This window comes from Colletotrichum lupini, chromosome 3 (assembly GCF_023278565.1).
Source record: "Colletotrichum lupini chromosome 3, complete sequence".
Taxonomy (NCBI): Eukaryota; Fungi; Ascomycota; class Sordariomycetes; order Glomerellales; family Glomerellaceae; genus Colletotrichum; species Colletotrichum lupini.
In genome coordinates, this window is record NC_064676.1 from 5,777,435 (window position 1) to 5,800,956 (window position 23,522).

The 23,522-nt window shown below is 54.1% G+C and overlaps 5 protein-coding genes across 5 annotated transcripts; 1 reads left to right on the forward strand and 4 right to left on the reverse strand.

Moving 5' to 3' along the window:
- Window positions 1–2,578: 2,578 nt before the first annotated feature.
- CLUP02_06493 (ATP synthase subunit C) lies at window positions 2,579–3,540 on the reverse strand (the record flags this gene model as incomplete). The annotated part of the gene is made up of 3 exons (XM_049285492.1): window positions 2,579–2,682; window positions 2,781–3,176; window positions 3,435–3,540. 3 exons carry the CDS (start codon window positions 3,538–3,540, stop codon window positions 2,579–2,581), a joined length of 606 nt encoding a protein of 201 aa, XP_049142635.1.
- A 1,548-nt stretch (window positions 3,541–5,088) lies between these two features.
- Window positions 5,089–5,668, reverse strand: CLUP02_06494 (uncharacterized protein; the record flags this gene model as incomplete). The annotated part of the gene is made up of 2 exons (XM_049285493.1): window positions 5,089–5,344; window positions 5,637–5,668. The coding sequence occupies 2 exons, from the start codon at window positions 5,666–5,668 to the stop codon at window positions 5,089–5,091; spliced, it is 288 nt and encodes a 95-aa protein (XP_049142636.1).
- A 1,665-nt stretch (window positions 5,669–7,333) lies between these two features.
- Window positions 7,334–9,343, reverse strand: CLUP02_06495 (heterokaryon incompatibility protein; the record flags this gene model as incomplete). Its single annotated transcript, XM_049285494.1, has 1 exon — window positions 7,334–9,343. The coding sequence occupies one exon, from the start codon at window positions 9,341–9,343 to the stop codon at window positions 7,334–7,336; it is 2,010 nt and encodes a 669-aa protein (XP_049142637.1).
- A 1,473-nt stretch (window positions 9,344–10,816) lies between these two features.
- CLUP02_06496 (uncharacterized protein) lies at window positions 10,817–13,198 on the reverse strand (the record flags this gene model as incomplete). Its single annotated transcript, XM_049285495.1, has 1 exon — window positions 10,817–13,198. One exon carries the CDS (start codon window positions 13,196–13,198, stop codon window positions 10,817–10,819), a length of 2,382 nt encoding a protein of 793 aa, XP_049142638.1.
- A 1,817-nt stretch (window positions 13,199–15,015) lies between these two features.
- CLUP02_06497 (glycoside hydrolase family 5) lies at window positions 15,016–21,003 on the forward strand (the record flags this gene model as incomplete). Its single annotated transcript, XM_049285496.1, has 8 exons — window positions 15,016–15,133; window positions 15,237–15,905; window positions 15,962–16,498; window positions 16,565–17,336; window positions 17,753–17,896; window positions 18,364–18,988; window positions 19,051–20,301; window positions 20,353–21,003. The coding sequence occupies 8 exons, from the start codon at window positions 15,016–15,018 to the stop codon at window positions 21,001–21,003; spliced, it is 4,767 nt and encodes a 1,588-aa protein (XP_049142639.1).
- Between the last annotated feature and the right edge of the window lie 2,519 nt (window positions 21,004–23,522).

Below are 23,522 nucleotides of genomic sequence, written 5' to 3' on the forward strand. Positions count from 1 at the left end.
ATTAGTCGTGTCCTGTGTAACATTTCGCCAGATTCCCACGCGTTACTCCAGGAAGCTCTCGAGGTTTGATCGTGGTTGTTGCTTGAATACCCTTACTAGATTTTCAAGATCTTACTGCACTTTTGGGAGACGACCTTCTACTTCCATTTCCTTCCCATTCCTTAACATATCACCATGATCATCTCATCAAAACAAACCACATCCCATCAACATCTCCCAGAATCCCAGCAGCCGAGGGACAGACGTCGTTTCCGTTCCCCCCCACGTCCGTTCCCTCCCAATCCATAAAAGGCAAAGAGTGGGTCAGATTATCAGGTACCGTGTCTGCCCTGTTTTTCCTGCACCCTCGCTTGGTCCTGCAGCAGTTCGGCTCTTCGCGACGCCGTTGCACTCGCCAATCCCTCGGTTCTCCGAATTGGAGAACACTGCCCAAAAAATGAGCCCAGGTCTCAAAAAAGTCGAACGAGGTTCGCGTGAGGGGAAACCTGCCATTACCCTACAGCCGGGTTCGTCATGAATAGAAAAAAATACCAAAAAAAAAAAAAAAAGGGTTGGAAGGATTACTTAATCTCTCCAACGACATCCCATCTCAAAATCAACGTCGGGTGGTGCCAAAGACTGCAAGCCCACATTAACGCAACATCACGACATCACCGACCGGGCGACCACATTGCCCGCTGACCTCGCAAAATACGGTGGATACGAACGAAAACGGTGACAAGAATGGGAGTTGGTCTTGGATGGGACAGAAGTCCATGATGCCAATACTGTTCTGTGGAGCCCCTCTAGCAAGTCGAAAGTCCAATCCCGCAGCGCCGCCTGACCGTCGAAACCTTTACGTTGGGACCCGCAAAGCTGATCCCAAAAGGGGGCAAAGAAAACGGGGGGGGGGGGGGGGGATGATCGTGGCTCGGGGTAAAGGGGGAAAGGAAGGGGGTGCCACGGGTGGGAACACGCGCACGAAAGAGGTACCTGCGATAAGAGCAGCAAGAGACTAAGTACACTTTTTTCTTTTCCTCTTTGTACTGCTGCGATGAAACGGTGATCAGTACGGAAATGGATAATTACAGCGTACGGATGGATATTCGCGCTTGTCTCGTCTCTCAAGTGAGAGGGAGACGACAATGGTCCTGCGGGAGCCGACAGGTCAGGTTGGGTGCCTTGCCACCCAGGACATACGATCGAGATCTAGAGGAGCACATGAGGAGGATGGAAGAAAGTCGATCGCGAACTTCAAGATTCTCATCGCCGTTGTCAATGACCATCACGTGTCTTGTCTGATTTCATCTGGACTTTTCTAGCTTTTTCCCGAAGCTTTTTCTTCAAAGCTCAAGCTCGCTCAAGCTTACGACGGCGAAAGTTTTCGTCGCGGGTTTGAAGGGGATGGGAGTGGGGGAAAGAACTCAGAGACCACCAAAACAAACGGCCGTTCGTCGTCTGGAAAGGACAGGTGTGTAAGAGACCCGAGGGGGGTGTGTGAGCGTCTCCGTGACGGTGTTCCTCAGTCTACTTGTCTGGCAGCCTGCGGATACAGCGCTGTCGGACGCACGACTCGGAGCCAGGCTTCGACGATAAGGACATACGTCGAGGTCGAGCGGAGCACTCGGAAACCGAGCTTGTTGTCCTTCCGGGCTTGGGTCAGGGATTTTTTAGGGGGGGGGGGGGGACCAGACTATCGTTGGCGGCGTCAATGACAGTTACGACGGGAATAGTAGTCTTGATTGATGGTTCAAGCTGCTCGAGTGAGAGGAAGAGTGATGGGAAAATGGCGGCGACCGGCCTGGCTCTTCAATTGGCACATCAAGAGGTGTGCCTCCAGCGGTAGTACCTCTCCTTTGCCTGTGGCATCATCATCATCGTGGTCTTCTACTGCAGCGCCTTCAAGACCAAGAATCAGATGAGCAGGTAGGATATCCACACGGCATTCAAAGGAGAGAGACTCCCGAAAGTGAAGTCACTGAATCGAACCTAGTGGTGAACAAGCCAGCAGATTGATAAGTGAGAGGAGAGAGAGGCGTAGGGCATGGCATGGTGCGTGATTGCTCGTGTGCAAACAACCCCGTGGGGATGGCATGCTGGCTTCCCGCCGCCAGGCCCGGGAAGACACCCGCAAAAAAAAAGTCTACCTAGGTAGCTCGAGTGAAGCTCGCCCAATTCTCATCTCACATTGGCCAATTCGACCTCGAAAGATCTCGGGAAGCTTCAAGCTCTGGCACTCGGTAGAACTGGTCCCTTCCCCAGAGTGGATATGAAGTGCCTGAACTCGGGCGGTGAGATTGTGCTGGTTGTCGGGTTGTACGGAGAATTTTGACCTCATCTCACGATCTCATGCCCAATGCTCAGAATTTCATCAATTGCCTCACAAAAGTCATCAAAGTCAGTGATCATCAGTTTGAGGTTTGTAGTATTTTTACAGAAAAAATTGTATCAGGGCCAGGAGCCACGGGGGTAGGCTGGCTGAAGCAAAAGATGGGGAGATGCAAAACTTTTTCGCTGGTAAGAGTAGTGCTTTACCTCGTCCCTGCCACAGACCAATTTCCATCTATACAACACAGCAGAGCCGTGCGGTCTATGACCTCTAATCGTCTAAAATGCCCACCATGCTGTCTATCCCGTCTATTAACTCTAGCTCGTCACGCAGTACGGAGTGGATGATGCTCCATTGCGTGACCATAGGCGAACCTGTCCCAAGAGGAGATGGCGGTCAAGAGAGCACAGCTCCGTCCGAAAACTGTCTCCTTGCCTCTCCCCAGCTCGCCAGTGCGAAATGAATCGCTTACGTCTATCGTGGTTGTTAGCTTTGATGAGTCTCGATGAGATGAGAATGGATTGGTGATGACGCACGAACTTGGCCATGAGGGCAACCATGAGATCGAAAAGACCGATGGCCTCGACGAAAGCGAAACCAAGAATGGCGTAGGAGAAGAGCTGGCCACGGAGGGCAGGGTTGCGGGCAACACCGTTGAGGAGGGCGGCGAAGACCAGACCGATACCGATACCAGCACCGGTAAGACCGATGGCGGCGGAACCCATACCCAAGTTCTTGGAGACCTCGACCATGGCCTGGGCGATCTCAGAAGAGTAGGCGCGCTTGGCCTGGACCTGGGTGAAGACCTTGGAGGACTTGATGGTGGTAGCCTGCTGGCGCTTGACAGCCTGGAGGGGGCTGGAGAAGCCTGAAAATTTCGCAAATCGAATGTCAGAACAATCGTGGTTCTCTCATTATTTTCTGGTTTTCTCGACGGGGAGGTGGGAAGGCGACGATATCGAACTCATCGTTGATATCGGATCGGTGCCGCGAGGCCAATTGATATGATTGCTCATTGGCTTCGATGTCGGCGTCGGTCTTATTCTTTTTTTTCTTGTTCGATGCCTTTCCCATTTCCTCCCTTCGTCTCCGTTCTCTCGACGGGAACTAATTTTTCAAGACTTACCAGTGATGGTGCGCTTGGGCATGGCAGAGACGCGCACCGCAGGGCGGGCGGCCTTGGTGGCCATCTGAGTGGCGAGTCTGGAGGCGAGGACACGAGTGGAGGCCATTGTGACTGATGTGAGGGGAGATTGTGGGATAGACGGTGATGGACTGGGAGGAAGAGAAGATAGGAAACAAGGACAGATTGGGATGGAGGTAGGTAAAGTGGAAGGAAGAAGGAGGAGAGAGAAAAAGCTCAAAAGCAGGTTCGGAAGGGAAAAGCTCTCGCTCAGGTGACGGGCAAGCTCGGTAGAGAGAGGAGGGCAGGGGCCCGGGCAACGGGACGGCGGAAGTTGATCCAGATGGCTCGCCAGCCAGGCCTCAGGTTCCACGCTGGAGATGATGAGCCTGAGGCTTCTTCAGGATGTGTGTGGGATCGGATCAAACAGGAGACGGCAGAAACTGGTGAGTATCCGTACCGTTTGTGTATTCACTAGACATCGGTGGGCCCGGCGCTGGGGACGGATTCGCAATGAACGAGGCGTCCCAATCAGGTTTAGACATGTGCGGTCGTTGACATATCGTGGACCTTCATCCACCAAAGAGATCCAACACACACGCCCTCGCACCGATCTCGGGCATTGTCGGGAGGCTGGACGGCGAAGGGGATCCCTGAACGGAGAGAGGGAGAGTCTGAGAGATGGTTGATCTTGGGGCCCTTTGACCGTGCCTGAGGCGTACGGAGTGTGTACTTGCTGGATATGCCCCCTTGGCCAGGAACACGAATCATGAGAAGTGGGTTGCGGTATCAAGGCTAAGGAGAATCCGCAAGGTTGAGTCCGTTACGGCCGGCTAATCGATAATCAACATGTAGGTCCAGCGTGTGTCAACTCAGTCTTTGAGATGGCATGAGCACGCAATGTCCATGTTCCAAAGTATCTTGGCTTAATGGAGAGAGACCACCTCAAGCTCACTGAAGCATTCTAGATAAGAGGCTGTTGGTGCCGGAAACACACGGATCGAGCCTGGATGGGAGTCCCATGGCGAGAGAAAATTTTCTCAAAAAAACATTCCCTCAGGCACACAGCGCAAAAAAAGAGAGAGAGAAAAAGCCGCCAAATGTCAGCTTTGATATCAGCCCGGTCATGGCTTGCGGTGACCCCCACCCGATACCGTCGAAGGCCCCCACTCTGAGGCGGCCGGGTCCAATCAGCCGCAGCCTTGCACTCACACGTGGGTGGACCCGACAAAATAGCTCAAGAAAAAAAGGCGTCAACACCAGAAAAGAAGTGGACACAATGACCGAGTTGGAACGTTGGTCCCAGAGATAAAAAGGGACGCGGTGAGACGGATCGTGGTTTGAAGGGGAGATAGAGAATTGGCCCAAGGTCTACTTCCGTTTTGTCGCTTGCGTCGATTTGCATTTCATGTCGTGCTCCCTCCCTTCACTTCTCAACCATTCCTCGTTCCCTTTCCTGTTCTTCCCATCTTCTTATCAAACTTTTTCGTTTTTTTCGTTCGAGTCGATGCCGCCGCCAAGCCATCAGCGAAGATGGGATGAAGTCAATCGAAGCACGCACACATGCCTTGGCCAGCCCAGTTTCCTGTCAGGGACGCTTGCCGTCTGACTGCACACACGCCCCTTCCCTACACCCCCGACTGCAAGTAGACGAGTGTTACGTGAGATCCCGGCAGCACCCAGAAACCTGGCTGGCGTACACTTGCACTGGCAGCGCTCCGAGGGACGCTGCAGTGTTCTCGTTGCTGGACAGCTTGGCCCTACCGATGGCCGACGGACGTGGCGATTCATCTGCCAATGGCAGGCAGGTTCGCTCCATTGAGCCGACGTCCGAGGTTCCAGTGTCTGAGATGGCCGAGATGGGTGCAACCGCAGCGCCGTAACCGTAATGTCGGGATCCACAAAAGGAGTATCTGCGAGATTGATTCAGCGTCAAACGTAAATCTAGCGTTTGTCAATCCCAGCTGTCGGTACGCGATACGCAGGTCGCTCGAAATGATGCGTGGGTCTGCCATGTCTCGGAGGCCATGTACCTTTTACGGTTGGGCTTCACCCGTGAGGCGTCCAGGATGAGCCTGTGAGGTACCGCCCTCCGTCCAACCACTGGGGGTGAGGCCGACGCCGGGAGAAAAATTTGACTCCCAGCCAAGCTGCTCTTGCTAGTGCAAGCGCAAGCTTTGAGGGAGAAGAAACGCCGAAACGCACCGTTGGCGCTCGCCATTCCGCTTCGCTGCCATTGTCTTGTGGTGCATGCCTGAGGCTACAGAGCCTCAAAAATGACGCATCATTGTTGTCTCTGTCTCTGTCAGGGTGTGAGTGTCTCCTGCGTCAATGCCAATGGCGCCGTCGAGGGCCTGGAAGCCAGTGGTTGAGCTAGAGCTTGTGCTTCTGAATCATGTGTCCGAGTCTGACATTCCGATCGTATCTGAAATTGGAACTCTCGAACAAAAAGCAATGGTGTTTGCTTGTACCGACCATCTTTGATGATGCCGACTGATAAGACGCGGGAGATTGTTGAGCCATTGGGCCGTGTGGCGTCAATTGATTGCTCAATGATGGTGGTATTCGGGATGATGGTGGTATTCGGGATGATGGATGATGGAAGCTGATGGTGTCATGTGCGATAACGGGACAGATGACCATGAAGCCAAAAAGGCCCAAAAAGTCTTTCGCTTCCTCCAGCGTCACGAGAGTCCAGAGGTTCTTCACCTCAGGCAAGTACGGATACGTACACGGAGTAGGTTCTTACCCTACCTTAGGTACCTTACCTTGGGTATCTTCCCTTCCGAGGGCAGCTGCTAGAGTTACTCTTACTGTTGTCATTCCTTCCTTTTCATTGTCCTAGTAGTCTAGGCTCTTTCTTCCTTCTCTCCTTCCTGTCTTGCGGGTGGCTCTTGTCATGGCTATTTCCTTCCCTTCCCTTTCCATGTCTCTTGCCGGCCTAAAGTGCCTTAGGTAAGAAGCAGGCGCCGTCCGGCGGCATGTCGTCGCCTTAGGCTCATGCTTCCATGCTTATTCCGCGGTGGCTGCATCATCAACCGAAACACCCGATGCCGCCCAGCGCGCCGAGAATCGATGAACGGGCAGGAACGGGATCGACTTGAGACGCCACATGCCCAAGAGGTTGCACTGTTGCACACACACACGCCACAGCTGCAAGTCCCGGGGGCCCCTTCCGGGATTGGATTGAGGCACCAACACTTGAAGCAACTGCGGAAATAACCACCGAGCGCGACAAGGAGCAGACTGCAGGCGACTACCTACGTACAGGCGACCCCGAAGAAATACATCCGCCCGAAAGAACGTCCATGGCTGTGCGATTTTTCGGCCGGGAATGAGTTGCATTTGGAAGGCTTCTAGTAATTCGCTAGGCTGGCTACGACGTTCCATTCCTTACGCAAAACCCAGGCTTCTCTACCAGCCATTCGGAACGTACGCAGACACGAAGCCCAACGCGCATACGATTTCCCTGCGACTATTCGTTTCTCCCCTTGGAGCCCCTTTTGTAGTTGCTCCAATACCGAGTCGAACGAACCCCCAGGCATCACTGCATCAACCTCGTTTGCCATTGCAACCCCCGAACCACATAACCGTCCGAGCGAGGCTGTCAAGGCGTTCAACAGTTCAACAAAGGAGGAAAAAATTTTCAATCTGTCATTTCGGTTGGCGTCACTGTGACAGTCCAGAGCTCTCTGCGACTGGCCCAAGCTCCTTTCCCGATTCGACTTATGGCGATAATTGCTACTCCCTTTTGCGAATTGGCGGCTCTCAGCCTTCCGATAACTTCCGTCGGGTCGTATTGTTTCATTCCAACGAGAATGGCGATGATGTTCTTAAACCTCACTTCTAGGGCATCGAATCCTTCCGTCTGCTTGAAACTTTCCACGAATCCCTTTACCTAACTAGGGGCCATTTGTGACAGTTGCCGCGTCCGCACCTTCAAGTTGTCCGGTTCGGGCTGACTGTGCGCGCTCCTGTTCACGTTCCCAGTAGTACGCGCTGCGCCTGGGCTTGTTACCTCGCGCTGGGTAAGCTCCAAGATCCTCGCCGACGAGGCTCACATTTTCAAACTGGCCACTCTTCCAAACGCCTTCATGCACGAGCCCATCCATGTGCAACAACCCGGCGATGCGGATATCCCCACGACCCAGATCTCTGGCGCAGATCGCGTAGTTGCTAAACCGGCCCTCAGTCACCCGTTTGTCGAGGCCATCGTGAATCCACACGCATGAAAGATTGTCAACACAAACTGCGACGGTACCCGGCTCCTCGAAGGAAAATCCATCGTACTTATCCGCCTTGGGAGCTAGATATACGTAAAGGTCCTGGTACTCTTCTCTGCGCCCCGCATCGTAAGCCGTGATATCATAGCCTGGAAGCTTCCTAAACAATTGTTCGACCTCGGGAAACTGAGGTCGCTGAGGGTTCGTTGGGTCTTGCGTCCAGAAAACAAATGCCACCTGATCGCACGACTTATTCCTGCCCAGATGTGACATTTCGAAGACCGTATACGGCCATGGCTTTGCTGCAACGACTGATCCCGGAGGACTTGCCCTTCTTGCTTGGGCATCGTACTCGCTCAGGACATCACATAGTTTTCCCAGCTTGAAAGCTGGAAACCCGAGGGAGTCTTCAGCCACCTTCAGACTGATTGGGAGGCCGACTGGACCAAATCCTGCTGCAGTCTCGTCATACATCTCCGTAAGCAATGGCATAACTCGCGAAGAGGGCTTATGCGTCCAATTCGGCGTCCATGACGGTATCCTGAATTTCTCAGGTTTCTCCTGTTGGACCATTTCATCACCTTCATCCGCTTCCTCGCCGACCTCGCCGACGTGAAACGACCTGAGCAGTAACGCCGGGATTCCAAACCTCTGCGCAATCCACCTGGCCATCTGCATATACGCCTCCCTCGTCGACATCGTGTAGTCCGCTACAATCCCATCGCTCTGCGCGCAAGATATAAGCCCATACACGGCGAAAAGCTTGTCCCTGGGATCTGAGGCATGACTGTTGCGCGCCAGGTCCAGGAGCCGGAGCAGGTCACTCGAGTCCCTGTACGCAGGCGCCCGAAACTGCAGAACGGACGGCAGCTGCAGCATGTTCAGCAGCCGCGGCTTCTCTTTCGTGTTGATGAGCAAGCATCGGTCCGCCAGCCAGGGGATCTGGAGCCGTGACCAGGGCATCTCGTACTGCCCGCAGATCAACGTCGCCTGCCTAGCCAGCGCCACCTCTTGAAGAATCCATGCCCGCGAAAAGTACCGCCGCGTGAGCAACGTCTCCAACGCCTGCTGGAGCGACAGCCGCCGGGGCAGATCCGGGGTCGTCGTGTCCCGATCATTCAAGAAGCGGAAGAGCGCCTCTTCCTCGGGCACCGGTTCCCCGACGTAGACGAGGACGCGCTGCGCGCGGGAGTAGATTTGCGGCATCAAGCGCACCTGGTGGCCCCTCTCCTCGACGTCCTGCTGGTTCATGCAGACGGCGTCGATCCAGACAACTCTCTGCGCGCCGCGGCTTCGGACGCGCCGCAGCGCCATCTCGCAGTTGGCCGTGACGAGGAAGGCGCGACCGTCGAGGGTGATGGGCTGCGTCCAGGCCATGGCGCCGTCCTCGCTCGCCCCGGTGTAGGAGATCGCGTCGTAGTCTATCATGCTGGCGGTGCTGCTCAGGGCGAGGGTGCATCTGATGGGGTCTGCGAATTCCCCCGGCTCTAGGGTGAGGAGGCGGATGTCTGTTTGGGATTCTAGGGGCCTGTAGACGGCGGTGTCTGTTGTATTTTCATCCTCATCATTCGTTTCTGACTGTGGTGTATCGAGATCGAGCTGGATGGAGCCGCAGCTTAGACAACTGGAGATGCCGCCGCTGGTGAAGACGTCTAGGCGCCGGCATGACGGGTCATGCCATTCTTCCATGACGAATGCAGTGTAGCTCCTCCTCAACGCTTTAGTGAAAACCTAAGTTCTAATGAGAATGATGGTTCTAAGTGTCATGAGATTGTTGCAAGATTCAAGTGAGCAAGTAAGTGGAAATAGGCGGTACGTTGGCTGCATGTCAGATGTGAGTTCCGGCGGCTAATCCTGCAAGAGGTACGCATAGCCTCAGCAGCTGATTGGCAGCTTACCATAAGGTCGTAGTCTGTCGACTGAATAAGTTGACTCCAACACAGATCATTTCCGAGTAGAGGTGGAATGGAACAGGATTTCCATGGACAGGTAATGGCGTGTTTTTACTGCTAGGTATACTATTCATGTGTGTACAGATGCATATAGGTAAATACATATTTTTTTATCAGACTTCTCTGAGAAACGACGGCATAGTATTACCTAGCAGGATAATTATATATATTCTATATGAACTCCATCTTAGAGGCAGAAGAAACCCCTAGGCAATCAAATTAATTACCACCACGGACTAAAAAGAGTTCACCCCCCCGGTGCTGAATTGGGGGCTACATCTCTTGGTGCTCATGCTGGGATTCGAACTCGGGTACTCTCGTATGCGCTTAGCCTGTCGTCGAGTAGGCTGGTTGGTGTAGATAGTTGATTCTTGACCATTAACCATTCCACCACCCACGCCACAGTTTGACCTGACCCCCGACCTAGGGGGCGCCTGCTGTGCTGGTGACAGGAATTAGATTGAGGAGGGGTATATACCTTTCTCGTGTATTCAGAGAGAAGGTGGGTGGGATACCTTGAGCGCCTTCCTTCCCGTCTCATGAGACCATGGGAAGGTGTGAGCCTCTCCCGCCTTCTCTTGCCGGGGTGTTCAATATGACCTTGGATTATTGCCGCATTTGGATGGGAACGCTGAACGGCCAAGGCTGCTTAGAGATTGAAGTAGAACGATACTGTCAATTACGTCCATATAGTTGATCGTTGAGTGGTGAGATGGCATTCTTATATGAGGCAGCCGAGACGGTGGTGTCAGGACAACACCACCATGGCATGGTAACGTCAGAAGAAAGACATGCCCTGTTCATACGCCATACATACGCCATCGTTCTCATTTCATTATGGGCTTAACGTATACCATACCCCAGACTGGCATTACTTTGGGCTGCGGTAGGCATCCTCTTTCGCTTGAAACGTCTCTGTTGATCTATCGACACGGATGCTGCCGAAGATTGTCAAGTATGGAGAGCAGCGGTGAGTAAGCTTCATCGCTCGCTCTCATACGTTCACGAGATTGAGTATATAAGGTGTCTATCTTCACCTCAACTTATATAGTCACGGACTGGTAGCCCTAGAGTCTTCTCCTTCACATTGTTCGCTTTGCAATTTCGGAATTTCCAATTAATTCGCGATGAAGATGTACACGTACAATTCTGAAGCAAGGGTATCTAAAAGAACATATCCAACACAAAAGCCTGCTCCAGACAAACAAGATTATCCCCCCTCCGGAACTGAGCCAACACCTGAATGAGAAGACTCTGACTTGCTCCAAAATCTCATAAGGGTACTCCGCCGGCCTGATTCATGAGACGCGTGGTCACTGGAAGTTGAAGACCTAGTGAAGATGGTCGACGTGGATGCGTCGCTAGACTTTCGAGTCGACGTCTGCGAATACTGCTGAAGGAGTCGCTTGATCTCCGATCCGGCCAGTCCACAGTTGGAAGCGGCCTGGAAAGCGTTCCGGCCATTTGCATCGGTCAAGCGAGGATCCGCGCCGTGGGAAAGGAGCACTTCGATCATGCCGATTTTGCGGGAGCTTTTTGTTGCTACAACCTGGATCGCGGCAATCAGGGGAGTGCACACATTGTTGTTGCTGAGATAGGGGGACGACGTCTGCGATCTCTTCGTCTGATGGCAGATATTGGGATCGGCTCCTTCGCCCAGCAAGAACCGGACCATTGCCTCGTTCCCCATCTCGCAAGCCATGTACAGCGCCGTCTTTCCCGAATTGTCGATGAGATCCAAAAGGTTAGGCGTGTCTTTGAGGAGAAGTCGGGCAACATTGACGCCGCCGGATTTGTTCTGACATCGGTGTAGGGGACTCAGACCTGCACTATCACGAACGTCGGCCCGCGCGCCCGTCTGCAACAACAGCCCAACGCTGTCGCGGTTCCTGGTCGACGCGGCAAGCAGCAAGGGCGTCGGTAGACCAACGTTGCCCCCGTTCTCGAGACTGACCACATGTCCCACCATTTGCCTCAATACCTCGAGGTTTTCGTCTTGGATGGCCTTATGGAGCGGCGAGGTTCGTGTCATGAAGTCGCAGGTGTCGAAGCGGAAGCCGGTCGGGACATCAATGTCGAATCCGTTCTCGCGACACCACTGAAAGGCTTGAGAGAGCTCGCCCATGGAGGACGGTCTCCTGGCGTCTGGTACAGAGTCTGGATCAGGGGGCGACGCAGGACGGCTTGTCAGCGGGATGATGACGGTGTTGACCCAGACTTCCACACCGCGCGCTTCGTCAAATGCCCCGTCGAGTTGCAGAGCCTTGATGTACAAATCTGCCGTCTCTTGTACCAGTTCAACCGGGATGGGTTCTTGGTTCTTCCGGCCTTCAAGAGCTCGGCTTAGGAACGTCTTTGCCTGCCTTAGATTACCGAGTCGGATGTATAGGCTCCCCAGGTCATGGTATAGCCGACTTCGCCGTTCGTTGTTCCGAAACTCCTCGGGTTGCTTCACCTCTTCTTGGAGTAAGTCCTGCAGAATCCCTTTCGCCTCGGTGATTTCCTCTTCTGTTTCACTTCTTAAAAGGATATCGGCGAGTCGCTCTTTCATGACAGCTTGCTCGGCAAAGCTAAAGTCAACGTCGTATCCTGGCTGGCTAAGCTGTTCTCGGATCTCGATGCCCCGCTTCTGATATAGCGAAGCCCGGAGAAATATTCCGCAGTCTACCAGGCGGTCGACTATTTCTTGGTTCGCGTCGTACTGGTGACTGAGGATGTCTTTGCTTGGTCCGTCTGGATGTTCGGGCTCTGGGTCCCAGTCGTCTGAGTCAACGTCTCCTGATGTTTGTTTAGAGTCCTGGTCCTTTCCCGATGCCAACTTAGTGTACGATGAGTTGAACGACAAGAACGAGTGGTGTTGGTCTGCATTTTGCAAAGTGACTGCGGCTGCTACTTCGTCGGCCGACATTCGCCAGGCTTGGATCTCTCTTGTGACAGACATAGATTCATCCATTCTTGTGTCACTTTCGTCGTCCCATTCCGTTGATGGTCGTCGTTGACCCTTGCCCGTACGTGAGATGAGGTTCGCGGCTCGAATTTCGTCGGTCAAGTTTCTGATTGCGGCATGGACCTGGTCTTGAGACTTTTGTTGAGTCCATAATGAGCCGCTTCTAAAGTCAGTCATCCGATCCACCAAAGGGTTCTGCTTGAAGGGTTTCACGTACAGAGACAGGGTTATCAGACTGAGTTGGAGTACTTGTGTATACGACGTAATGTGAGAGACCAGATCGCGAATCACAACCGACTTCAACGTCATGGTAAAGCTCGCTCTAGCTTTATCAATCGGACCCGGCTTGTCGTCAAGTTCTGGTAGCTCTTTCTGCAGCCTGTCAAGCGAGGAGCGGCATGATTTGAGGATTTGGTAAATATCTTGGTGATGCTCTCTCTCAAAGGAAAGCTGATGCGGGTGCTGCTTCAGGATTCGAGCCACATTGCGCAGCGCGGCGTGTAGATTCCGGATGGTCTCGTGGAATTCGCAGATGCTCGAGGAAATGGCTTTGCTCTCTTGGACAAACTTGCCCGTGCCTTCTACGATCTTGCCGGCTATTCCGACCATCTGCAGAGCAAAGGCGGCAATCGAAAGAGGATCCATCTCAATCTGAGTTGTTTGTGCAGCGCTGTTATCCGAGTCTCTGGCTCTCCTCAGTCTCCTGAACGGCGGCCGCGTCCATTGACTTCGCGATAATCGATGCAAAGAGTCCTCGGGCGTTGAACGATGAACATGTTAGGGAGTCGTGGATGGGCTCGATGCAATGTGCAAAGTCAACAAGCACTCGGGTAGAAAAGAACACACAGTAGAGGACGGGCGGGCAGTGAAGGGGCAGACATTGGACACCCTCCTCCATCTATCGATGAGGCAAGTACACCTGTGGTCCCCGCGATCGACAGATGTTACCCTCCCAAATGAGTCTTACTCGCCGAGACAAAAAATCGCTGCCGTCAATCTGGGGGGCATAGCCACGAAGGAACACATCACGAGCGTAGGGCAGGCTGCTGCCGCAGTCGGTGTAACGCAGAGTTCAGCTGGCCCTGCACTGCGGGCTCCTCAGTGAGTAGGTACTCCTTGGATGTCATTGTCTCACTTCCAAGCAAATGATCTCACTCCGTAATCGACCCCGACCTTAGAGCTTCTTTCTGCCCACTTGAGTAGGTAGCCGTGACTCTATACAACGGGCCCCCGCGGGGAACCTCGCAGGACCGGGGTCTACTCCGTGGCGTGGGAGTTGATGCAGTAGCCTTATTCCACTTGAACCCCAGTTGCCAAGCTTCACCCCGACTATGTCCTCTGGGTCTGTGGCGCAGCAGGATACCAGGCGATGAACAATATGCATATTATTCATAAGCAAGACATAGCGATGACAGCAGGAGAGCTGGGCGATCTGCACCTTGCAGCCCCAAACTCATCTTGTGAACGTCGATTGGCTTGGGCAAAGCCACAGTTCAAGTGCTGCCTGGCGCCGTACATCTGCAGCTTCCTCCCGTGTTCGGGATCGAGTACAAGAAACTCAGCGTCTGCGGGTGAAGTCAGTTGCGAGTGCCCGAGATGAGGCTTCTCTAGGACTTAAGGACTTCTGGAATGACACATCAAAATCCCAAGAGTTCGTCTCGTTGGTCAATGTAACCCCCCGATACCTCAATAGTTTAGCACGTTTCCCGGTGGTACAAAGGGCAACACTGCGGTCAATCTGGAATCTGTCACTCAAGGCTCCCTCCATTGCCAGATGGGATGGTGGATGGCAGGGAGGCGGAAAGGTTTGGCTTCGCCTCCACACTCACAGCCCTACATGGGGGGGGGGGCGGGAGGGGGCGGAACGCGAGCGCAGTGGCGTCCGTTGCGGACTCGTGCGGGGGTCGGCTGCGGGGGGGGGGGGGGGGGGGGGGGGGGGGGGGGGGGGGGGGGCGCGCCCCGCCCCCGCCGCGGGGGGGGGGGGGGGGGGGGGGGGGGGGGGGGGGTGACCAGATGCCCCTCGCTTCCCTCTACTCCGCATCTGGTATATACGAGTAGACAAGTAAACGGGACGACGATCGCTGGCTCGAAGGATGAAAATGACGGGCCTGTGCATGGGCTGCCATCTGATTGTACAACGCCAGCCGAGGAAAGCCTGCGAGACAAAGTCTCAGTGAGACGCGGGACGCGGGACGCCGTCACTCAATCCTATTGGGGGCCATGAGGTCTCACTTCCTGGGCCATGGTTCGTGCCGTTTCGCGCTCGCATAGGTGACCATAACGACAGTGCCTTACCTATATGACTGAGCGGCCTGGCTTCCGTTCACTTAATACCCAGGATAGGCCTGGCTCGCGATCGATTTCAGCCCTATATTGGCTGCTCGTGATGCTACTTATCGTGGTATTGCTGATAAGTGCCAATTAAGTCCATAATCTCTCAGAACGATCATATTGACAACGGCATGTCTGATATCGACACTCTCGGCCAGGCCGAGTCTCATTCTGGCCATGACAGGGTGACAAAACAACAAGCCCGCCACCGGCATATCAACGACCGGGCGGTAATCGAGAACCCTCTCTGTAAGCTCCATCTCCAAGGACTCCAAATATTCAACTCTACTACTCAAAATCCCCTTCCCTTCTAAAGACCGCTTCTTTCGCTGACTCAAATCTCTCCATTTAGCTCACTATACCGACGAACAGCTAGAGGCAGATGTCACGTCATTCGCGGAGAGGTATCTGAACGTCGATAAGGGAGCTTTGATACGAGCTGCGCGTGTGGCAAAGGATATCAAGCTATACGACGAAGTTGCGAGAAACCCAAGCGATGCGGCAGGAAAGGAGCTTCCGGTCCAGCTGACGGCAGAGGAGAAGCGGGCACTTGTTCGGGAACGCGATGTCCCGTTCAGCGAAAAGGGGATGTGGACCATCATCATTACTGTGTCCCTCGCAGCATTCTTGCAAGGTAGGCAAATCATCTTCTTGTCTTTGGCTCAATATCGGTTCACGGGCTCACCGAGCTCCCTAGGCCACGTGCAAGCGTCATTCAACGGCTCCTCTCTGTATGACACCGAGTTCGGGCTGAACACGACGGCCAAGAAAGACGACAACAGTGCGACGGGTAGCCATGCTGAGTTAGGAATCGATGACTGGAAGCTGGGAGCCGCAAATGCGTCTCCTTTCTTGTTCGCTGCGCTGCTGGGCTGTCCTCTTGCGCTGCCCGTAAACCATTATCTCGGTCGTAAAGGGGGGATGGTGGTGGCTGCTTTTCTTATCCTGGTCAGCTCGATTGCTTCAGCCTTTGCGACAAATTGGGTGCATCTTTTTGGTATTCGGCTGGTGAATGGTATAGGTTAGTGTACACACCTGCCTTTTTCAAAGATATCACGATGCTAATGATGGGATCAGGTATGGGACTCAAGGCCGTCAGCACTCCAATCCTAGCCAGTGAGACCGCGGTTGGTTTCTGGCGTGGCACCTCCATTCTCGCATGGCAGCTGTGGGTAGCCGCGGGCCTGATGGTCGGCTTCGCCTTCAACCTGATCTTCGACACAGCGGCCAACAAGCGGCTGACCTTCCAACTCATGGTGGGCGCGCCCATGGTCCCCGCCCTCGCGCTGCTCGTCCTGGTCATCTGCTTCTGCGAAGAAAGCCCGCGCTACCTGATGCGCGTGTCGAGTCCGCGGTACGACCCGCAGCGGGCCTACGAGATCCTCAAGAAGCTGAGGAACACTGAGCTGCAGGCTCTCCGGGACATCTACCTCGTGCACAAGTCTATAGAGCAGGAGGAAGTGCCGGGCGGGGTCGCGAATCTCAAGTACATTCCGGGATTTGTGTCAACCGTGGTGGGATTCCTGCGGCAGTGGAGGCAGCTGTTTCTTGAGAGGCGGTTGAGGAACGCATTGATTAGTAGCTCGACTGTGGCGCTTGCCCAGCAACTGTGTGGTAAGACGCGAACTCTCTGAAGTGTGATTAGACGTAGATGAGAGCCGTGCTGACTTGACGAAACAGGAATCAACGTGCTGGCCTTCTACTCGGGCACGCTGTTCAGCCGCGCCGGTGCGGAGAAGCGAGATGCCATGTTCTTCAGTCTAGGCTATGGAGCTGTCAACTTCATCTTTGGGCTACCCGCCATCCGAACGATCGATACGTTGGGCAGACGGAAATGGCTGATATTGACACTCCCCGTGATGGCACTCTTCATGCTCCTCGCGGGCGTCTCCTTCAACATCCACAACCTGAATGCCAAGGTCCCAGTGGTGGCACTGTTCATCCTCCTGTTTGCGGCCGCGTATTCGCCTGGTCTGGGGCCTATCCCGTTCACCTACGCGTCAGAGAGCTTCCCGCTATCTCACCGCGAAGCTGGGGCCGCAGTCGCCATCGCGGTGAATCTGGGCTTTGCCGGTCTGCTCTCCGTCTTCTTCCCGCGTATCAATTCCGGGCTGGGCGACGGCGGCTCGCTATACCTCTTTGCGGGACTGAATGTCTTGGCCCTGGTCATGGTCTTTTTACTGTTGGAGGAGACCAAGAGGCGCAGCCTAGAAGACCTGGACCTCGTGTTTGCTGTGTCGAAGCGACAGTTCGTCAAGCACCAGGTTGTCGAGTACTTGCCGTGGTTCTTTAGGCGTTATGTCCTGCGGAAGCACGAGTACAAGCCGAGTCTGTATATTGATCTGATCTGGGGGTCCAGAGACGACGAAGACGAGCGGACACGGGCGAGGGATGCGCGGCGGATGGACGGGAGGAGAGATAGTTCCGAGTCGGACAGAGACAGCACTCACGCGTAAATAGGTTGAGGACCGGGCTGCGTGAATGGACGATGAATTCAGGTGATTGCAACAGCGTTGTGGCTGAGTTCACGAAAGCGAGAAAGCGAATTGATGATTTACCTATTAGTCCTTTTGGCGTGAAACTGGTCCGCAAATTACTCGTTGGCTTTACGCGTATACGAGTCAAGGATTATTGGAATTATTTGGTGGCAATGATACTTGGCTTTGGGTCAAAAATAGGAATGTCAGACTTGTTGAAGCTTAGGAGGAATTGTTACAATGGCTGGATTTAAAAAGTTATTTGGAGGCGTGATGCACCCAGCATTCGTTGTTGGATTGTACCTTTTGGTACCCAGGGTAGGTAGTTGTGTGTCCGTGTACCTATGTTGGAGCTGCTCGTGGAAGGAGCTGAAGCTTACTCCGGAGCCAGCGGGCCGGTCAGACCCACCTCCATCCCGTCAAATCCCCGATTATTTGGCGGCGTCAGCCCGGAGTTCAAGCGAGAGCCAACGCCGCGGCCCCTCCGCCTGACCCCGCTAGAGTCCCTTGGGAAGGGCTCCCATTGGCTCCGAGGGTCACAGGTGGAACACGAAAACGAGCGAGGGTGGCAGGTGCAGTCACGCAGACGCTTTTTCCTTCCTCGCGCTGCATTGTCCGGGACTCTGCAGGGCGTTTGGATGAGGGCTGCGACGCTGCGCTATGGCAGGCGTGACGATTGTGTCTTTCCTTAAAAGTCCAGGATGGTCTACTTCCCATACCTAGTTGTTGAGCCAAGCCTTTTCTCTCTCTTCTCTTTTTTTTGACTTACTTTACCTTGGGTTGCTTGCTTTGTTCTTCAACTCAACCCGTAGCCACGGAAACAAAACGGTTCCATTGTTCAAGGTCAAAGTAATGAACTGCTCGGCAGGGGGGTAGACCATTTGTACTCGCTTAAGGTAAAGGCCCCCGAAGGATTTAGCGCTTGGCGGTCGCTCAAGCCGTACGCTGGGCCCGATAAGGTACCTCCACCCGTCGACTGACATTGCGCATCCCGCTAATCAGGGCACCCCGTCAGGACGTCATCGAACCGTCCCAATTATTCCAATCTCGGACCTTTCGTGACCCGTTCAGTCCGCCGTCGTCAGTCGCTGCGCGCTGCGCGTGTGTCCTGCTGCTCTCCTATCTCGAAACCGCAAAGTTGAATTTGTCTCTTCCTTCTCCAAGCTCCAGGACGTCGTCATTGCACCTTGGCGGCATAGCGAACGAGAAGCACTGCCAGATCTCGACAACACAAGCCCTCGCCATGTCCACATTTCGATTGACTATCGAAGACGGCCAGTTCCGCGACGGCTACGGTAGACAAGTTGTGCTTCGAGGCCTCAATGTCGCCGCCGACGCCAAGCTCCCCAGCGAGCCAGATCAACCCTCGCACATTGGCGACGGCTTCTTCGATGGCGACAATGTCAAGTTTCACAACCGTCCTTTTCCCAAGGACGAGGCTCACGTTCATTTCTCGAGGATAAAGCGCTACGGATACAACACCATCCGTTACGTCTTCACCTGGGAGGCCATCGAAGCCGCTGGCCCAGGACGTTACGATGAAGAATGGATCCAGCATACGATTGAGATTCTGAGGATAGCTAAAGAATATGGCTTTTACATCTTCATGGACCCTCACCAGGACGTGGTATGTCTGACTGTTCTCTCCCCCATCATGTGGTTCCCAAGGCTAACAAACCAATCCTACAGTGGTCGAGGTACTGTGGTGGTTCTGGCGCCCCAATGTGGACAATCTACGCCTGCGGCCTCAACCCGCAGAGCTTCTCCGCCACCGAGGCCGCGATCGTGCACAACACATACCCGAAGCCCGAAGAGTTCCCCAAGATGATCTGGTCGACAAACTACTGGCGTCTCGCCGCCGCGACAATCTTCACCATGTATTTTGGCGGCAGGGATTTTGCGCCAAAGTGCATCATTAACGGCATAAACATTCAGGACTTTTTGCAGGGCCACTTCGTCGCCGCCTGCGCGCACCTCGCGAAGCGCATACACGAGGCCGGCGACCTCGAGAACGAGGTTGTCATCGGGTGGGAGAGCATGAACGAGCCGGGCTGCGGTCTGGTCGGCTACCAGGATATCGCCGTCATCCCCAATGCGCAGAAGCTGAAGAAGGGCTCGTGCCCGACGATCTGGCAGACGCTCCTCACGGGATCTGGCCGCGCCTGCGAGGTGGAAACGTGGGACATGGGTGGCATGGGCCCGTACAAGGTCGGTCGTTCACTGATTGACCCCCACGGTGAGATGGCTTGGCTGCCCGCCGACTATGACGACTCGAGATACGGCTGGAAGCGAGACGAGGGTTGGAAGCTCGGCGAGTGCATCTGGGCTCAGCACGGTATCTGGGATACGAAGACGGATACCCTGGTCAAGAAGGACTACTTTTCCAAAAACCCTAGGACCGGGAAAACGATCGACCACCCAGAGTTTACTAATACGTATTTCATGGACTCTTACCGGTTATACAGAGACGCTATCCGCCCCATTCACAAGAACTGCATTATGCTGATGCAATACCCGACACTAGAGCTACCACCTCAGATCAAAGGCACCGCCGACGACGATCCGATGATGGCCTTTTCACCGCATTGGTACGATGGTATTACACTCATGACGAAACGATGGAACAGAGTATGGAACGTGGACGTTGTTGGCGTGTTGCGCGGGCGATACTGGCACGAGGCACTCTCTGTTAAGGTCGGGGAGACTGCTATTCGGAACTGCTTCAAAGACCAGCTTGCGTCATTGCGGCAAGAAGGCCTGGATAGAATGGGTAATCACCCATGTGTTATGACGGAATTCGGTATCCCATACGATATGGGCGACAAGAAAGCGTATAAGACGGGAGATTACTCGGATCAGTCAGCTGCCTTGGATGCCAACTATTTTGGTGCCGAAGGCTCGGGTATGGAAGGCCACTGTTTGTGGGTTTACGTTGCAAAGGTAAGCAGCCTCTCTCATGCGCGATGTCACCCTAGCTAACACACGTTAAAGAACACTCACGAGCACGGTGATCTCTGGAACGGCGAGGATCTGTCAGTCTTCTCACTAGACGACAAGACACTACCCATGTCGCCTCTCCCCCGCAGCCCATCACCCAACCCGTCGTCAGACCTCAAGCGCAACTCCATGAGCAGAGACGTTCCGGACGAATCGACCGTCACGCCGGAAAACCTGCAAAGCACAATCACGAACCCGTCGATATCATCCGCCCCCTCCAAGGACCCAGAGCTGACCAACGCGCCGGGCCTCCGCGCCGCCGAGGCCTTTGTGCGGCCGACCCCCGTCGTCGTGGCGGGCGACGTCCTCGAGTACGGCTTCGACCTGCGCAGCTGCACCTTTACGCTCAAGCTCAAGGCCACCGCGCCTCCATCCGAGACGGCGCCGACGGTGGTGTTCTTGCCCGAGTTTCACTACCCACAGGATAACTGCACGGTCGAGGTGTCGTCGGGCAAGTGGGCGATCAGCATGGATGATGACGAGGGCCCGCTGCTGCAGAAGCTCAAGTGGTGGCACGCGGACGGGGAGCAGACGCTCAAGGTTACGGGCTTGGTGAGGCAGCATAACATCGTCGAAGGATCCGAGGAGGACATGGGGTACCTGGAGCAGTGCCAGCAGAACTACGCTAGGTGCAGCGTGATGTAAAGAGTGTGTTATGATCAGGATTGGGATGAGAAGAGTTGCCAGGCGAGGTTCTCCAGAGATACGAACAGGGTCCGCCACACGGCCCGCCCATGATGTGATGGTCAAGAGGTGGTTATTGCAGGCATTGTTTTTTCTTACATTTAGAGCAATGAAGAGGGGAAAGAATTTTTGGCGGCTTTCAAGGCACACCTCTGGCTATCAGGGAGTTAATGGGGAGCATACTTGTTGGCTTATGATGACCTCCCGTAATTGTTCGTGATGTTTGAACGTCATGTCGAGTGGAGCGTGTCCTTAATCGCCTCTTAATCATTTCATATCCAGCAAGCAACTAAGACAAACCGAGAGACCCTGCAAATCCATCCGATGTTTCAACATCACCTTAGTAAGATTAGGTACATTAGTCCGCGATGACACGCATGTCGATGATGGGCTAAGTTTTGCGCTTAGCTGACTTGACTAAGGTACCTACCCGATTCTCATTAGTAGTAGTCCTCCTACATCGGTTATTCGGACAGGAATGGTCAAGCGGCAGTCTTTTTTTCACCCCTTCCCCCTTCTTCTGCAGTCTACGATTAAACTTTTCTTGTCCTTGGTGGTCCACCGGGCAACTTGTCTCATGCTTCTCTGATGCAGCGTTGACGTGCGTTTGTGTCGGCTGCTCGGGTGGTGTGGTTCATGCACTCCCGGCCCCGGCGGCGGCTCGGCTGCAACATCATCATACATGGCACATCCGCGAGTTGTTAGGGACACGACGGTTCAGTTTGCGGGATGAGATATGGCTAGCGACATATAACACACCTTGGTCGGTCAAAAAAAAAAAGAAAGGCCAAAAACATACAACACCAGTTATTCGCTGATCGTCACCGACTCAACTACTGATCTGGCCCTCATCGGCTTGTCTATGGGAGAGCGGACGGGATCCCGAATTGTCCGATGGGTGTGGTCGTATGTGCTTGTTCAGTGAGGTCAATAGCATTATACTGGAAAGCCAACGTCAGGTGGAATGGAAATCTGTGTCGTCGATGATCTGTACGGTTGTGGATATTGGTTTCAGTGGTGGGGGATGACGTCGGCCAGCTGGGCCTCTTGCCCGGTAATGAACGAACTGTTGCTGGGAATGGGGTAGTAGTAGATGATGCTATAAGTGTGTGTTCTATATGTGGTTGATATGCGATATGGAGGTGTTTGGGCCTCGAGAGGGAGAGAGTAGCGATGCATGGCGATTGCGCCGAAGAGTAGGTATATTTTGCGAGAAACCATTTTTGGCGAGACACAAAGATCTCCAGAGCAGAACATCTTTTTTCTTCCAAAGTGAAGGTTGAGTGAAACCCATGAGCTGAGAACTCGCAGCTGCGTCTTGAGGTTGAGGCTGAAAATGCTCCAAGGTGAAGAAGATCCTGCGGGACCGGGGGCGGGGACTACGGCCGGCGGCCGGGTCTGGGGTAGACCATAATGCGGTACGGGTACTTCAAACGTCGCACGGTTGGAACCTGAAAGAACTTTGGGCCTTGATTCCTGATTCTCTCAAGGACGAAAGAGGACAGTAAAGGATACAAGTTGGAGGACGAGGAGGGCACAAGGGGAGCCGGAGACATTCAAGATGGCGCTTGTCGGAATTTGGCGAATGAGACGTCGAGAGCCATGCTGGCGGTTGGCTGCATTTTGCGAGGATCGCGGCTCACCGGTTCGTCGGTCTGGTGGCGGGGAGGTTTGGAGGAGCGCTTGTGTGCCTTGCTGCTTTAAGAGGAGTGATTGGTTCTCGTTGGTATTCGCTGATGCTTTCAATACGCTTTCGATGATACCCAGCCATGTACCTCAATTTGTGCACGCCGATGAGCACTTATTCTCATGCAGTGTGCTGCATCTGGTAGCTGTGCATCTGAACTGCAAACCCCTTACTTTGCGACTTGCAAATGACTGTTCATCTCCATCGGTATCAAAAACGAGTGATGGCACCTCGTTCAATTTGAAAATATCGAGCAAAGGGGGTCGAGTTGAAATGAATTGTTCGTGTTAGAGCGGCAGGTTAATAAGGTAGCGCGAGGTGGGCACCCGCTACCCGGTCCCTCATGCAAGCCTGGAAAGGCCCAAATGAAACAGACGGGGCCTTGCGTCGGGTCGCGGGTGGATTCATTGATCTGGGCCTAGCTGCTTTCTGGAGTAGGTGTGTCTTACTCTTGGATCTTGAGATGAGGCTGGAATTGGATTTAGCGGACATTGGGATTTGGGGATGAAACAGATAATCCTGAAGGTACCGGTATCTGTACGATGTTCGTACCTCGCGAGACCTTTCCCAGCTGAGTAAGCCGATGTAATGGTTGCGAGGACGTACCTTTGGGATGAGGTGCTGTGTGCTCATGCAAGGAATCAACCAAGCAGGCAGGTCCTTTCCATTTGTTGGTTGCACTGCGCGCGCCTGGCTTCCACTGGCCTCTGCTACCGAGAACAAGACGGCAACATCTTGGACTTGAACAAAACACCACGAACACGGAAACACGACGACACATGAGCATTGTCTT